Source organism: Erinaceus europaeus, chromosome 15 (genome assembly GCF_950295315.1).
Source record: "Erinaceus europaeus chromosome 15, mEriEur2.1, whole genome shotgun sequence".
Classification (NCBI taxonomy): domain Eukaryota; kingdom Metazoa; phylum Chordata; class Mammalia; order Eulipotyphla; family Erinaceidae; genus Erinaceus; species Erinaceus europaeus.
Window position 1 is genome coordinate 1,750,884 of NC_080176.1, and position 17,430 is coordinate 1,768,313.

Sequence of the window (17,430 nt, forward strand, 5' to 3'; positions counted from 1 at the left end):
GTGAGAGACAGAGAGGGAGAGAGACAGAGAGACACCTGCAGTCCTGCTCCACCGCTCGTGAAGCTTCTCCCCTGCAAGTGGGGAGCAGGGGCTTGAACCCGGTTCCTTGTGCACTGTAACATGAGTGCTTAACCTGGGGCACCACCACCTGTCCCGGGGGGGGGGCAGTTTGAAACTTCTGCTGCCCACCCGACCCCCATCACCCTCCATACTCAGCTCTGTTCCTCCTCCTTCAAATATGGCTGATTCCCAACCCCCGGGGGACAGGACCTGCTACTTCCTCAATTTCTCAGGTGTAATCTGGAACCGTATTTTATTTCATTCCCATGAGCTAGAGAGAGACACAGAGTTTCAGCTAAGAGAGAGGAGCCAGGGCAACATTCTGGTACACGCAGTGCCAGGGATCGGACTGGAAGCTTCCGGCAGGCAAGTCCTGCACCCCACCAGCTGAGCGAGCGAGTCCCGGCTGCAGAGACCCCCTGCTTGAGCAGTCAGTGCCTTCCCTCACGGATGCCATCGATTCTACACAGTTAAGTGTCACAGCTCCCTCCTCTTCCTGGTCCCAGGCTCCCGGGGGCCCACCCAGGCCAAGAGGCAGATGGGAAGTGAAGCCAGAAGCTGAAGGCTTTGCCCTCTCTCTGGAGCCAAGCTACACCTCCTGGGAATAACACCAGGAAGAAGGAAGGCAAGAGACTGATCTGCAATGTCTCTCTACCTTTTACCTGCTAGCACACAGAGCTTGGCACGACCACTGAGCACTGAGCACTGAGCACTGAGCACTGAGCCTTAACCTCAGCCAGAGGCAAGCACTGGACTCATCCTCGTGCCCGTCTTTGCACTTAACCAGCCTCCTCCATTTATTGTTATTAATGTTGTCATTGTTGGATAGGACAGAGAGAAATGGAGAGAGGAGGGGAAGACAGAGAGGGGGAGAGAAAGACAGACACCTGCAGACCTGCTTCACCACCTGTGATGCAACTCCCCTGCAGCTAGGGGGCTCAAACCGGGATCCTTATGCGGGTCCTTGTGCTTTGCGCCACGTGTGCTTAACCCGCTGCACTACCACTCGACTCCCCATTTATTTATTTTTTTAATGAAAGAAATGGAGATAGAATGGGTGGTGGCACATCTGGTTGAGTGCACATGTTACAGTGCACAGAGACCTGAGTTCAAGCCCCTAGTCCCCACCTGCGGGTGGAAAGCTTTTGGAGTGGTGAAGCAGGGCTACACGTGTCTGTGTCTCTCTCACTCTCTATCTCCCCACTGCCTCTTGATTTCTGGCTATCTCTACCCAATAAATAAATAGACAAAGATAATAAACATTCATTTAAAAAAGAAATGGAGAGAGAGAGAGAGAGAGAGAGAGAGGATGGCTGAGCCTGACTGAGAACAGAGGTTGCTCAGCTGGGGGTTGAACCGGGAACCTCACAGTCTCCGGTATGAACGTCTTTTGCAGAATCATCATGTAGGGGGGCCAGGTGGTGGCACACCTGGCTAAGTGCACACACGACAGTACGCACGGAGCCAGGTTTGAGGCGAAGCTTCAGGAGTGGTGGAGCAGGGTTGCAGGTGTCTGTCTTGTCTCTCTCCATCTCTCTCCCCTCTCAATTTCTCTCTATCTCTATCCCGTAATAAGTGAATAAATCTTTATACTACCACTACAGAACCATCACACTGTCCTCCCCCAGCAGAAGCTGATGCCCTCTTACAAAGAGAACATCAGGACCCTGACAGCTAAAGAAAGTAAAGCTGTGAAGACTTGGGCAACCAGCTACAAGTCAAGGAGAGAAAGAGGTGTCTCTGGGAGTTGTCAGCCATGCTGAGACTTTGACCTCTGGCTCTCAGCATCCAGAGACGCCAGGAAACGCAGCTCTGTGGCCCCAGCCATCTCTAGCAGAGAACTGCCTGTGATTTCTTCATACAGAACCCTGTCCTCCCTCCCCGCCGGCTCCCCAGTCTCCCTACCAAACATGCCAGAAACACCCAACATCCCTTCTCTGCAGACCTGGGAGGGCGCCATCTGACCCCTGCCGACGGAAAATGTTGCTTCCGGTGGACAGGTTCACCCCAGGCCTTCCAGGGCCGGGAGGCTTCTGCAGTTACACATTTCTGAAGATGGACTCAAGGTGGAGCTGACCCACATAACTGGATCTTTCCAGCAAGTGCTTCCTGTTTCTGCCCACACAGTGAGCTCCTTGGAAGGGTGACAGTGGAGGTTTGAAGCGCGTGACATCTCCACTGGGGGCACAGATGTTGTGGCGACATGTTCAATTCTTATAACATCAGATCACGGTTTCATCATGCCGGGGAATTTCCATACTTACAGGCATGCCCTGAGGTGAATCTGTTTAGGCTTGGTGTAAATAACCCTGCAATCTGTGTGGCAAGTCTTGATGTGTGTAGCATTTAATAAAAAGAATGACCTAACATTTCAAGTTTTCTTCCCCTTTTTTTTTTTTTTTTTTGGCCTCCAGGATTCTCTCTGGGGCTCAGTGCTGGCACTACAAATCCACGAATCCACTGCTCCTGGAGGACTTTCCTCTCCCCGCTGCTCCATTTTATCGGGTAGGACAGAGAGAAATTGAGAGAGGAAGGGAGATAGAGAGGGAGAAAGAGAGAGACACTTGCAGACCTGCTTCACCACCTGTGACGTCCCCCTCCTGCAGATGGGGAGCTGGGTCTCAAACCGAGATCCTTGCTCACGACCTCCATGTTACGTGCACTTAACCCAGCACACCATGGCCCAGCCCCCTCTCACTTTTTTCTTTCTTTCTTTTTGACCAGCTCAGACTTTTGATGGTGCCGGCCGATTGAACGATTGAGCCTGGGACCTCTCTCATGAAACTTCTTTCTGCTGCCTGAGAGCTATCTCCCCAGCCCCAACCCTTCATCTCGACACGATAAGCAGGCCGCATAAAAAACCTGCAAGAATACTGCCCAGCGCTCTGAGCACCTGTGGCTCCCCGGCCCAGCCACGCTCAACACCTAGGATAGCTTTGGATGACTTTGTTTTTATTAGTATTCTTTTAATATTTATTGATTTTGAATAGAGACAGAAATTATGAGGGGAAGGGGAATAGTGCAGAAGAGAGACAGAGAGAAGCCTGAAAACCTGCTTCACCACTCGTGAAGCTTTCCCCTGCAGGTGGGGACCTGGGACTTGAACCCAGATCCTTGCACATTATTACGTGTGTGCTTAACCAGGTGTGCCACTGCCTGGCCCCCTTGGATGACTTTTTACAAGGCTTGTGAATCCATCTACAAGATAGATCTTAAATGGGAACACTAAATGCATGTTTTGACTGATGGATCTGATTTGGTAAGACAGAGAGTACTTGAGAAGGAAGATAGATAAATAGATATCTATAACTCTGCTCCACCACTCGTGAAGCTTTTCCCCTGCAGGTGGGGATCAGGGGAGGCTTGAACCTGGGTCCCTGCGCACTGTAATGCGAGCACTCCACCAGGTGCACCACCACCCGGCCCCGCCATTCTGTATTTCAGTAAGTTCCCAGGCAGATCCATGCTGCTAACACTAGGGGTTTGAGACACCACCTAAGCCAGCAATAACAGGTGTGAGTACCAAGATGCCACCAAATTTTAGACACGGGACCAGCCTGGCCGTGCAGACAGCAGGAACAGAACCAGCCAGCTCTGCAGAGCTCCCGAGTCCAGACCTTCAGAAAGCTCGTTACAATGTTGGTGTTGAGCTGGTCAAACACCCCCTCCAGCCTTGGGAGGACAAATGCCCACTGAGCTTATTTCAGCTAAACCACATCCAAAGATTCAGCAGTCACTCCCCTGACCAGAAACATTGGACTTGCAGGCTAAAGGTTTGAATAGAGACCCCCCAATGCTTTTCAGAGTCGGTGACGTGAATTCAATCCAACCTAGGGAGATCATAACTTCTTCTGTAGATCTGAAAACACCACTTCCTGACTGAGAAAGTCGTGGTCTAGATACACAACGGAATACTACTCAGCTATGAAAAAATGGTGAATTCACCTTCTTCAACTCAGCTTGGATGAAGCCTGAAGGAATCATGTGAATTGAGATCAGCCAGAAACAGAAGGATGAATATGGGATGATCTCACTCATAGACAGAAGTTGAAAAACAAGATCAGAAGGGAAAAGACAAAGCAGAACATGGACTGGAGTTGGTGTATTGCACCAAAGAAAAGACTCTGGGGTGGGGTGGGGGTTCAGGTCCGGAACATGATGGCAGAGGAGGACCTAGTGGGGGTTGCATTATTATATGGAAAACTGGGAAATGTTATGCATATACAAACTACTGTATTTACTGTAAACCATTAATCCCCCCCAATAAAGAAATTAAAAAGAACATTCTCCATAGACAAGATCCAAAAGGCCAACAAACATGAGAAAATGCTCCAAGTCTCTGATTGTCAGAGAAATTCAAATAAAGACAACAGTGAGATACCACTTCACTCCTGTGAGAATGTCACACATCAGAAAAGGGAGCAGCGGCAAAGGCTGGAGAGGCTGTGGGGCCAAAGGACCCTCCTGCACTGCTGGTCAGAATGTCAGCTGGACTGCAGGCCTCTCTTTGTCTCTTTCCTTCTCTGCCTGCCCCCTCAATTTCTCTGTCTATATCCAGTAGTAAATAAATTAAAAACAAAACAAAACAAACAAACACACTTGCAACACCAGTGAAGACAGGGAAAGAAGCAGATAGAATAGCTGAGAACTGATAGGGTTTCTGGAACTTTAACTTTTGTTCATGACTTATTTCTTTGACCTTGGTCAAGCAATCCAATGTCCCTTAGAATTCAGCCTATACACACAATGGAATACTACTCAGCTATAAAAAATGGTGACTTCACCGTTTTCAGCCGATCTTGGATGGACCTTGAAAAATGCATGTTAAGTGAAATAAGTCAGAAACAGAAGGATGAATATGGGATGATCTCACTCTCAGGCAGAAGTTAAAAAACAAGATCAGAAGAGCAAACACAAGTAGAACCTGAACTGGAATTGGCGTATTGCACCAAAGTAAAAGACTCTGGGGTGGGTGAGTTGGAGAATACAGGTCCAAGAAGGATGACAGAGGACCTGGTGGGGGTTGTATTGTTACATGGAAAACTGAGAAATGTCACGCATGTATAAACCATTGTATTTGCTGTCGAATGTAAAACACTAATTCCCCAATAATGAAATTTAAAAAAATCGACCTCTGTAAAATGGGGACAAAGACACCTAGGTATCAGAATGTTTTCATAAGTACTCTGATGATTACACAAAAGCATCTTCAAGTCAGTCATCAGCAAGTGATCTCAAGGACTATGATGAAATGGAAGGAATAATCTTTGAACATAATTTTATTATCTTTATTTATTTATTGGCTAGAGACATCCAGAGATTGAGAGGAAAAGGGGGTGATAGAGAGGGAGAGGAAGAGACACCTGCAGCCCCGCTCCACCACTCCTGAAGCTTTCCCCCTGCAGGTGGTGACCGGGGACTCGAACCTGCATCCTTGTGCACTGTAGTGTGTGCATTTAACCAGGTACACCACCATGCAGCCCATTCCACACACACCCCCCCCCCCCGTCATCTTTATTATTATTTGGAATCTCAACACATGAATCTCTGGCCATTTACTTGTTTCCCTGCCCCTTTAAGAAGATTGGCTGCTTAAAAGCTATTAAACTTTCAAGAGCTTGTTCATTAGCATAATGCTGAAATAAGAGAATGAACAGAAGACATTTTAAGAGGGAGAAGATACTGAGAACACTTAAGATTTTGGAGACCTGACATCAAGGACAGATGTCTGGTTTCTCTTGAGCGATGAGATGGGGCCATGTGGGCTTGGGCCTGCAGCCTTGCCCACCAGACTCTCTTAGGGAGGGCGGGGAGAGAGGAGCCCCTCTCGCTAGAATTAAGACTCGCCCCCTCTGATCTATGCTTTCCCCTCGCACATCTCACAGCCTCCCCTGGAAGACATTTTAGTTCATGAGGAGCAATGGGTGAGGAGAACTGTTCCTGAGCTGAAGTCAGTGGAGTTTACAGGTCTGTGCAGAAACACTACACTCCCAGTGGTCTCTCATCTCCCCAGGGACAAGAAGCAGAAGAATCTACCAGATTCCAGAAAGCCTTCAGCTAGACTTGAGGCCCTGAGGATATTTATAAAACAGGAGTAGAGATTAATCTTGAGTTTCTCCAGATGATGCTTAAAGTCCTGGCTGAGAGGAGAAATGATACTTCAGTGTTGGGTCTCTCAGCCATGAATCAGAAACACTTGCTTAAATATATCTCTGTGATACACACACACACACGCACACACACACGCACACGCACAGGCACACGCACACGCACACACCCGTGATTGAAAAAGCTGAAATAAGATATTTCACCTGGTAGAAACTGAATCGAAGATGACAGAGAGCTTCAGTCTTTACGAATCGTAAATACGTCCCGTGAACATCAAACCAACCCCAGAACTAGGCACATGGACTCATATTCGCCATCATTCCCCAGAGGTCATATCAGGGATGTTTTTTTTCTTTTTAGGGGGGGATGTGTTTCTACTTTTGAATGATTAAAAAAACAACGACAAATGTCTATCAATCCACCTGAGCGTCAGATTTACATGTGTAACCCATTAACTAATTTAATCTCTTAAAAAAAACAACCTAAACAAACCAGCAGCCGTTGGCATTATTCTTTGAATAATCTTTGTTTGGTTTCCATAATGGTATATAGTTTAATGAAGAACTCATTAGAATGTAGCATACGGCATAATTAATTCTGGCTGGCTCTCTGGTCTAAGGAGCGGGTGCCAAAGCTGGATTCCATTTGCCGAGTGTTATTAATTTTTCATGAGCCAATATTTCCGCTGAAATGGGTCACCACAGCTCCGCAAGAAGTTCAAGCAATGCATTAACTGCCATCACTGCACTTCATCGAAATGGGATTTTTGCCATTTGTATGTTGGTCCTTCTCACCACGACATTTTTAAAAGGCAGCTTTTGTTTTCCATTTGCAGAGAGTCTTTCCAAATAATTAACATCAAGGGTATTCAACAGTGTTTGGCCAATTTGTCTCTATTTACCCAACAACTTAATTGGCTGAGCTAAAAGCTGTGAACTATATACATTTTGCAAATAACACACACACACACACACACACACACACACACACACACACACACACACAGAATGTAGTCAAACATCTTCAAAACTGAAGGCTGGTAGTAAGCAGGGCAAAATGTACCCGGGAAAAATAAACTCTCCTAATTTAAAATAATAATAATAATAATAATAATAATAATTATGATTATTATAGTGAGTTGTTTCCCTAGGAAAGGATCTGAGTGAAGCCAGCAAACACATTTGTGGTGGTCTGGGAGGTGGACGTCAGTCTGGTCATCCTGACGCCTGGGACTAGTCATCTGAGGGGACAGATGAGAATGAATCACAGCCTGCTGGTGCTACTGCTGCCCTTCTGGGCTTTGCCTACAGAGTAATGACCCTGCCGGAATGGAAGCCCATGGTTCTTCTGCTGGGGGAGACGGGGAGACAGGAGACGGGGTGTTCACACTTCACCAAGAGTTTCTCCTGGCATTTATTTATTTATTTATTTATTTTTGGCCTTCAGGGTTATCCCTGGGGCTCAGTGAATCCACTGCTCCTGGAGACCATCTTCTTGATTTTATTGGACAGGACAGAGAGAAATTAAGAAGGGCAGGGGGAGATAAAGAGAGAGAGAGAGAGAGAGAGAGAGAGAGAGACTTGCCGCCCTGCTTCACTGCCTGTCAAGCTTCCCCCTGCAGGTGGGGAGTGGGGACTCGAACCTGGGTCCTTGTGTGTAGTTCCGTGAGCACTCAATCCAGCATGCCACTACCTGGCCCCTCTCAGGTATGGCCTTTTAAATTTTATTTATTTCCCTCTTCCCCTGCAGGTGGGGAGCATGGGCTTGAACCCAGGTCTTTGTACTTGGGAATGCATGTGCTCAACCAGGTGCACCACAGGTATATCCCGTCTTTAAAACTTGCAATCCCCTAGCCCACGTCCAGCATCAGCTCCCCCCACCTCACAAAGCGGGGGAGAGGTTTTTGTAAATTTTTATTTATAAAATGGAAATACTTTTTACTTTGAGGAGGAGTAGCCAGGAGGACTCACAGTGTCCCCCAGGAGGGCTACTCCTCCTTCTCCAGGCTTACAGTCTCAGACTTGGGGCTCAGACCTGCACTGCACGGGCGCTGGAAGCCCCCTTCCCTTCCCGTATTGATCGCGACTCCGGGAAGTCACTTAACTCTTTGGCGGCTTTCTCTTGCAGGCGGGGTGCTCTCCAGCCCTGGGAGTGAGTTATGGGTGTTCAACTGGTACGTCTTATGAATCTTGTTAAGCTCTGCCACCTTATAGCCTCGCTGATGGGATATTTAATCACAGGAGCGAGCTGGCAGATATGATCTACGGCACGGGGAACACTCTGCAGCCGTCTCAGCCGTGACGGAGAAAGCGGATGGATTTGCCATTTGCTGAGGACTCTGTGTCGAGACTTCTGGTATTTATTTTTATTTTGCTCCACTTATTTATGGAGGTTAAAGGTGTGTTCCATCAACAGTGTCTCTGGCTGGATATCACGGTTGTCTCTGAAGGACATCACTTCTCATCCTATGGGCACCTGTGAGTGTCCGTGTCCTCTGGAAGGTGTGTCTGCCTCACTCTCTGAGGACACCAGGACTCCCGACACTAACAAGGAAGTCCAGCTGGGACCGGATATCTGCAGATACGACTGCCACTTGCTGCTCCCCATGTCACTTAGTTCCCAAATTGCAATGGCCAGGGACACTGGCTACCGTCCGGGGACCCTCCTGGGCTTTATTGACTTCACAGTCTCCCATATTGAGTACAAACCCCCAGGGTTCTGGAGGTGATTCGACTAAGGGAACGCCATCAGTGCCACAGAGATTTACAGAAGACACCAGAAGGTTGGTGCCCGTTCAGGGTGTGTGCTGATCTTTGTCTATCTGCTCCTGAACCACAAGACCGGGCAGCAGGAGGAAGACCTTCTTCTGCCTCTCCTCCTCCTCCTCCTTCTCCTCCTCCTCCTCCTCCTTCTTCTTCTTCCTCCTCCTCCTTCTTCTTCCTCCTCCTCCTTCTTCTTCTCCTTCTCCTTCTCTTCCTCCTCCTCCTCCTCCTTCTTCTTCCTCTTCCTTCTTCTTCTTCCTCCTCCTCCTTCTTCTTCTTTCTCCTTCTCCTCTTTTCTCTTCCTCCTCCTCCTCCTGCTCCTTGTCCTCCCCTCCCCTCCTCCTCTTCTCCTCCTCCTCCTCTTCTTCTTTCTTCTTTCTCTTTTCTTCTTTTCCCTCCAGGGTTGTCACTAGGGCCCCATGCCAGCACTATGCATTCACTGCTCCAGTGGCCATTTTTTTTTCCCATTTTATTGAACAGGACAGAGAGAAATGGAGAGAGGAGGGGGAGACAGAGAAGGAGAGAGAAAGGAAGACACCTGCAGACCTGCTTCACCGCTTGTGAAGCACCCACCCTGCAGGTGGGGAGTCGGGGGCTTGAACCTAGATCCTTGTCCGGGTCCTTGCAGCTTAACCTGGTGGAAACTTTCTGACAGGTGTGCACTGTTGAAAGGCTAGCAGCCCACCCACAGAGAAGACCCTCCTTGACGGCACTCCCAGTGCTTCCACGGAATACGTGTGTGTGTGCCATGACCTAGCAAAGCAAATGAACATCATGCTGCTAGTAATTAAAGAACCTCACTCAGAGAAGCCGCCCATCACCCCACCCCCAGTCTGAGTTAGCAATAAAAATGCTCTCAGGCCATCAGGGGTTGTACACAGGAATTGATAGCCTGCCATTTCATAATTAAAAGAGAAAATAAATGTTAGAGAAAGTCCACTAAATTAGGAAAATTACCTTTAGGAGAGATTGGAAATATTGATTTTAATTTACAAAATCTGTGAACTTTTCACGCTCCATTCTGGGAGACAGTTGGAGGCTGGGTTATTACCTTTGTATAAGCTTCAGAGGGTCGATAATTGTTCTGTGGGAATATTATGATATTTATCATTAACATGAAGTTTGTGTGTAGAAGTGACTAATAAGGCTGACTTTGTAGCTCGGGCAGACACAGGCCTGGCTGGCTAACTCATCCAAAGACAATCAATGGGCAGCTCTTCACTCTGGCTTTGCGGCCCACTTAACAATGCTAGCTGAATCCACACTACTGCTGTACTCGGGAGATGTTTCCCACACTCCCCTGGTGCCTGGACAGGGACTTTTCTGTGGGCGGTATTAGCTGAGATGCTTGAGGAGGTAGAGGAATCCATCTTACACCTGCATCTGCATCTGCCCACCCCATAGATCCATGTGCCTGGCGCTGGAGAAAATCAATCCAGCTCAACTCCCAGGAATCTTTCTCCATGGTATGACTCTGCAGCCATGTCCCCTAAATTACTGAGTCTCATGAACTCTGCCTGTTCACCTCAAAAAAAGCACAAAGAGAAAGTGTCTGATTTTCAGGACAATCTAAAACTTGGGAGCAGGAATTACATATGCTCAGATCTTTCCCTATCCAGTTTTCTCTCTCTCTCTCTCTCTCTCTCTCTCTCTCGCCCTTGTTAATTATCTTTATTTACTTGTTGGGTAGAGACATTCAAAAATCAAGAGGGGGGGGGAGACAGAGAGGGAGAGAGAGACAGGGGCACCTGCAGCCCTGCTTTACCACTCGTGAAGCTTTCCCTCTGCAGGTGGGGACCAGAGACTCAGACCTGGGTCATTGTGCACTGTAACATGTGAGCTCAACCAGGTGCACCACCACCGGACCACCCAGCCCTTTCTTTTTTTTTTTTTATAATTTTATTTATTTATTCCCTTTTGTTGCCCTTGTTGTTTTATTGTTGTAGTTATTATTGTTGTTGTCGTTGTTGGATAGGACAGAGAGAAATGGAGAGAGGAGGGGAAGACAGAGAGGGAGAGAAAGACAGAGACACCTGCAGACCTGCTTCACCGCCTGTGAAGGGACCTGCCTGCAGGTGGGGAGCCGGGGGCTCGAACCGGGATCCTGACGCCGGTCCTTGTGCTTAGCGTCACCTGCGCTTAGCCCGCTGTGCTACAGCCCGACTCCCCCTTTCTTTCCTTCCTTCCGTTTCCTTCTTCTCCATCTTCTTCTTCGTCTCCTTCTTCTTAAGATGAACAGTTCTTGGATCAGCTCATAAAAATCATCTTTCAGTCATCTAGATTTTACGCCTTTCCCTTATATAGCCAGCTAGCAAGTCTGATATTATGGTGGTAGCGATGGCCGGAGTCAAACAGACTGGTTTCCTTATCCTTAATCTTTAGTTTCACGGTGCTGGGCATGGCACAGCAGCAGGCTCCGTTCCCTCCTCCCACAGATATGGTCAACAGGTGTCAGGATTTTTCAGTAGGAAAGGGTGTGGGCTGGCTGTGAAGTGTAGACTCAATGTCAAAGCCCAGTCGGCCTCACTCTCGGTAACGTCTGAGCCTCTCACTGCAGACTTGCTGGAAAGTCACCACGGGTGGGGATGTGGGGCGGGGGGATGGCTGGGCTGTCTGTAAAGTCACACCACAGTTTTGCACAGAAAGACACAGACAAGGGGGCCGGGCAGTGGTGCGGTGCACGTGCCACCAAGTGCAAGGATCTGGGTTTGAGCCCTGGCTCCCCACCTGCAGGGGGTCTGCTTCGTGAATGGTGAAGCGGGTCTGTAGGTGTCTCTCTTTATCTCCTCTCTATCTCTTCATCCTCACTTAATGTCTCTCTGATCTGTCTAGTAGAATAATTGGAAAGGAAGAAAAAAAGGAAGGAAGGAAGGAAGGAAGGAAGGAAGGAAGGAAGGAAGGAAGGAAGGAAAGATGCAAAGAAGGAAGGAATAAAGAAAGAAAAAATGGCCGCTGAGAATGGTGGCTTAGTAGTGCCAGGACTGATCTCCAGAAAAACAAAATAAAGCACAGACAGCAAGTGTCCTGACTTTTCCAACAATGAACCCAATCAACACGTGGACTTAGGTCAAATGCTCAGAACAGCGTCTGATTCTAGAAAGTGCTCCGTGGTTACTAACCCACCTCACTTTCTCTTTTCCCCCAGTCCCAAGCTCTAACTCCTACACTTGGACCCTGGGCTACGTTGAGAGGCAACGGCCCCGCCTGTGCTAGCAGTTCAGCAGACTGGTTACTTCCTGGGTGCTGAACTAAGTCAAGTGGAGCTGGCTGCCCTGCTCAAGGGATGATGGGAGCCACCACACGGCTCAGAACCTGAGACACACGCCCTCCTCTGCCACCACCCACACGTCCGTCCGCACCCTTCCTCCTCAGTTCTTGGCTTCCTCACTCTTGTTCTCCGCCCCTTCCTGCAGGAATTCACCTGTCCCCCACCAGGTCCGCACTTGCAGAGACCATCTGGCCATGCCTCGTGCCTCACTCCAGAGAAACACCCCAACTTGGGGGATCTCACCTTTTTGCCCTTTTGGACAGTGGCCCTCCAATGATCTCTCCATAGAACGGCTTACCCTGCTTCCAGAAACTGCCTCCCTTCCACCACCACCACCACCCCCTTGGATATGCTGAGGATGGAAGGGTTGACCTCATCCTCTCTAGAATGAGCAGAAGGGTCTCTGAACAGAAGGGCTGAGTTCAGAGTCCAGCAGCTCTTGCTGAAACTTCTCCTTATGGTGGAGTCGAACACTGACTTCATCTATTTACCCATGGCTGAGATGGTGCTGACTAAGATCCAGAGGCTCTTCCAACCCCACTGACTGGTGATGGACACGCCCTTGGTGTTCGGCGGGGAGTCTGCTATGTTCATCTCCCGTGAAGCAGGGGGAAGGCACAGAGAGGTTCAGTAACTGGCTTTGAGGCATGAGCTGCAGGGCAGGGAACCAGGCCCGTGCACCGGGCTGTCCCAGTGCGGGGGTCCTTGTTCTGCACTGTGTCCCTTGGGGGCAGGGTCTCCCCATCTCACCAGTGAATGTCCAACAACTCAATCTCTTCTCCTTTCTAAGAGTTAACTCAGGTTCCCCCTCCCTGCCAGACAGGGTTCTTCTCACACTTAACCCAGACTGGAGGTGATATTCACATAGCCTGCTAACACCCAGAGCTGGGCTGCCATACTGGGCCTTCCCAGACTTTGCAATTATTTCTTTAACCCAGTTGATTCTTATGCTGAAGTAGTTGTCTACGTTTCTTAGGTTCCTTGGTCACCCACTAGGACAGATGTTGAGAGCTAAGAACTCACGCCACCCAGAAGGGACCCAGCTAAAAGGAGGACTTGCTGGTAAGAAACCCCTTAGGGCGTGGGTCTAGACCAGGTACTCATGCCCTTCTCCCGATTAATAAATCAAGGGTCACCTCAAAGGAAGAATCAACTACGCAGGGTCTTCCCTGCCCAAGGGAGCCTTGGCAAGGGGTACAGAGACAGCAGACAGCAGGATCGAACCATGGCCGAAAGTCAGACTCGAAGTCTCAATCCTGCTGCCTCTGGCCTACTCTCCCGCCAACTGTGGTGGCTGAGTTCTCTGCCCCAAGGGACTTCCCGGTTGAGTGGTGGTGGCTGGTGGGGCCGGAGAGAGAGGTACACACTCACAATGCAAAGAAATGCAAAGAGAGGGGACTGGAACCCAGCTTTTCCCTTGGTTTCCTCTGTTTGCTCCTAGTTCTGAGGACCACCCTTCCCTTGGGATTTCCAGCTCTCTGCCGAAGTACCAGAAGGACTTAGTCTACTCTCTGCTTTGTCAGGAAAAGTCAATGCAACTTCTAGACAGAGATGCATGACCCCAAACCACGCCTGGGCATATGGGAGTTAGAGTGTACCCACTGTGTTCACCCAGCCTGCTCTTGAACGAGCGTCTCCATGCTTTTCCCAAAGGCAAAACCCGCAGGAGAGGCCACAGATAGTGACTTGGGGCTCACTCCACAGAGGCCACTGACCAAACTCCCCTTTTAATTTTTCTAAAGGAGGCTGAAGATTTTGGCTTTTGCTCCCTGCCCCCCATCTTCCCCAACCACTCAGAACTTGTCGGGAGAGGGGTCTGCTCAGCTCAGATGACTTTAAGGAGCCCACTGTCCCCCAGCAGGCCAAGCACATTTAGGGAAGATGGAGAGATTCCTTACCTGCATAGAAGTCGGGACTGTAGACTGCACCCACCACTGGATTCAACTTCCAGCCTTGAAACAAACAGACGGAGGAGGGGGCATTAGCGCATCGCACTTGACAGCTGACGTCATTGCAAATGAAGCACAAATCAAGTGGGTGGGGATTTTTTTTTTACATTTTCTTTTTTTTAATTGTTATTGATTTATTCATAAAGTAAAAAATATAGATAAGACCAAAGGATAAGAGGGGTATAATTCCACACAATTTCTGCCACCAGGGTTCAGTATCCCATCCTCTCCCCTGAAAGGTTTCCTATTCTTCATCCCTCTGGGAGTATGGACCCAGGGTCATTATGGGGATGCAGAAGGTGGAAGGTCTGGCTTCTGTCATTGCTTCTCCAATGGACATGGGTGTTGGCAGGTTGATCCATACTCCCATCACTGGGGAGCCTCCTGCAGATGATGAAGGGGTTAATTTTCCTCTACTTCAAGATTTCTAGAGTCACTGAAAGGATTTCAGAGTCTTTGGCCCTGCTTCACACAGTGCTGCTAGATAGATAACCCATCACATGTCTCTTTCTTTCTTTCTTTCTTTCTTTCTTTCTTTCTTTCTTTCTTTCTCTCTTTCTCTCTTTTTTTTTTTTTTGCGTTGAGTGGGAAAACTATCTGAATTCTTTCCAGCAACACGCTCTGGTAACGGCCATTCTGTCTGTGACCCAGAGAAGTTGTAGAATTCCAAAATTCTTAAGCTTCTTAAGACCCTGATGAAAATGACATCGATTCACTGGAGATTAAGTGTTGAATACACTTCAGGCCATGCAGGAGTCCTGGAAATTCTTAGTCAATGCCTGGCATCTAAGGTAACTTTCCAGTAAAGTGCGTGTGAGAGTAACAGAATTTCTGTCAATCTTCACATGCTCTGGATGGGTTATTTTTGGATTCGTGATGCTTTCCATGAACGACTTATAGTCAAGAAGAAGAAAGAAAGAAAAAAAAGAAAGAAAGAAAGAAAGAAAGGAAGGAAGAAAGAAAGAAAGGTATGAATATTCACAACCTGAACAGCTACCTCTATTGCAGACCATTTGGGGGTGATTACGGGAGCAGACTCTATAAAGAATGTTCCTACTTTAGGTCGTGCCAATCATTCCTGCTTATTCTGCTGTCTTTATAAAGAAGCCCACTACAGAATTGCTGAGGGACAAAGAGAGAGTCAGGTGGGAAACCTCACGCCGTGGAATGAAGGTCAAGCACCACAAGTCCCTGAGTAAATCTCCTGAGAAAGGACAATATTGGGGGCCAGGCGGTGGTGTGCCTGGTTGAGCACACACATTACTATGTGCAAGGACCTGGGTTCAAGCCCCTGCCCCCCACCTGCCGGGGGAAAGCTTCACGAGTGGTGAGGTAGGTCTGTAGGTCTGCAGGTGTCTCTCCGTCTCTCTCCCTCTCGCTCTCTCCCTCCTCTCTCAATTTCTCTGTCTCTACCCAATAATAAAACATAAAAAAATAAAATATTTTAAAAGGTTATAATGAAAGCCCCAATTTTAAAAGGCGGAGAGTATGGATTGACCTCTCAATGCCCATGTCCAGCAGGGAAGCAATTACAGACCTTCCACCTTCTGCATCCCACAGTGACCTTGGGTCAATCCTCCCAGAGGGATAAAGAATAAGAAAGCTTAAGCGCACATGGCGCAAAGCGCAAGGACCAGCATAAGGATGCCGGTTCGAGCCCCCGGCTCCCCACCTGCAGGGGAGTCACTTCACAGGCGGTGAAGCAGGTCTGCAGGTGTCTGTCTTTCTCTCCCCCTCTCTGTCTTCCCCTCCTCTCTCCATTTCTCTCTGTCCTATCTAACAACGATGACAGCAATAATAACTATAACAACAATAGAAACAAAAAGGACAACAAAAGGGAAAATAAATAAATAAAATAAAATAAATTTTAAAAAAAGAATAAGAAAGCATTCAGGGGAGGGGATGGGATACGAAGTTCTGGTGGTGGGAATTATGTGGAGGTGTACCTCTCTTATCCTATGGTTTTGTTAGTGTTTCCTTTTTATAAATAAAATAATAAAAATAAAAAAAACTAAAAAGGCCAGAATGAAAGCCCCAACTGATAGGGTGTATTTTTTTTTTTTTTTTGCTTTAATTTTTTTTTTTGACAAGACAGGGGAGACGCCCTGCAGTCCTGTTTGACCACTTGTAAAGCTCCCCACCCCACCCCACCCCACCGCCCGCACACAAGTGGGGACCAGGAGCTTGAACCTGGGTCCTTTTGCATGATAACACATGCACTTCACCTGGAGCGCCCCACCCGGCCCCAAAGCGCACTTGTGATACTGAGAACTCTGGCCAATTTCCGGGAGGTTCAGGTATGACAACTCACTGTCTGGTTTAAGAGTTGCACCTGTCAAGAGTCTCTGACCAGCGACAACAGTCTACAGATGCACTAAGGGAAATCTTAAGTAGGTTCCTGGGTGAATCTAAGAACTTTATATAAGATTTTCTAAGAATATTTCATTTCAGAGAACTTTCTGTTCCAACTTGCTTAAGATAGCAGATCTTAGCTCAGGAAGTCCTAGGATTAGTCCTGACACTGGAATTACTTGGGAAGCTGATGGATAGAAAACTCCCGGTCCCCATTTTAGACCTACAAAAACAGATAGCAGACGCTGATGAGTGCTGTCCTAGTGGTTTCTGTGAAGATTCACGCGCTGACACCTTCCTCACCACATGGTATTTTCTAGAAACTTCCATAGCAGTAGAAAAAAAATAAATAAAAATTACCCTGACACTTCAGAACATGTGTTTTTAGAAATGTGGAGAAGGACTTGAGTTGGTTGAACCCCCTAAAGTTGCACTGCTTCCTGAAAAAAAAGGAAAAACACTCACTGCAGGGACCTGGGAACCAAGGTCCCATTTCAAGTCACTTAGAGTCTAAGAGAAAACGGAGCCAGCGAGTTGAGATCCAGCCACCTGCTGACTGAGGAGCCTACAAGCTTCTTTTCCTGGTGCCTCACAGAAACGTGGAGCTTGTGTGAGAGAAATACAAGGAGCCAGGTCACGGAGTTAAGTTAGCCACCGACCAGTCCTCTTCCTTTCCCTCTCTTCAACTTAGTCCTGGATTCCCTTCCTCCTTTGTGACAGGAAACTCCCAGATTTTAGCCCCTGGATATGCTTATAATCTGATTGTGATGCTTTTGTACGTAGGCCTCAATACAGGACAGCAAGCCTGAAGATATAATAAAGGGTCAAGAGTGTGTGGAAAGTCTGAGATGCGCAGTGGTTAGCGCAGGCTGGCCTTCACAGGCCTGGCAAGTGACAACAAGTGGAGACTCTCGGTGAAGGTCAGACTGAA

The 17,430-nt window shown here is 48.1% G+C and overlaps 1 protein-coding gene across 23 annotated transcripts in view; it reads right to left on the bottom strand.

The window, feature by feature from the left end:
• The window catches only part of RBFOX1 (RNA binding fox-1 homolog 1), a 1,765,566-nt gene that overhangs the window by 87,736 nt on the left and 1,660,400 nt on the right, over positions 1-17,430 (bottom strand). For all 23 annotated transcript variants that reach the window (XM_060172406.1, XM_060172410.1, XM_060172405.1 and 20 more), the window contains one exon: positions 14,097-14,150. In XM_060172406.1, the coding sequence (XP_060028389.1) occupies positions 14,097-14,150 (54 nt within the window). The remainder of the gene's footprint in view (positions 1-14,096; positions 14,151-17,430) is intronic.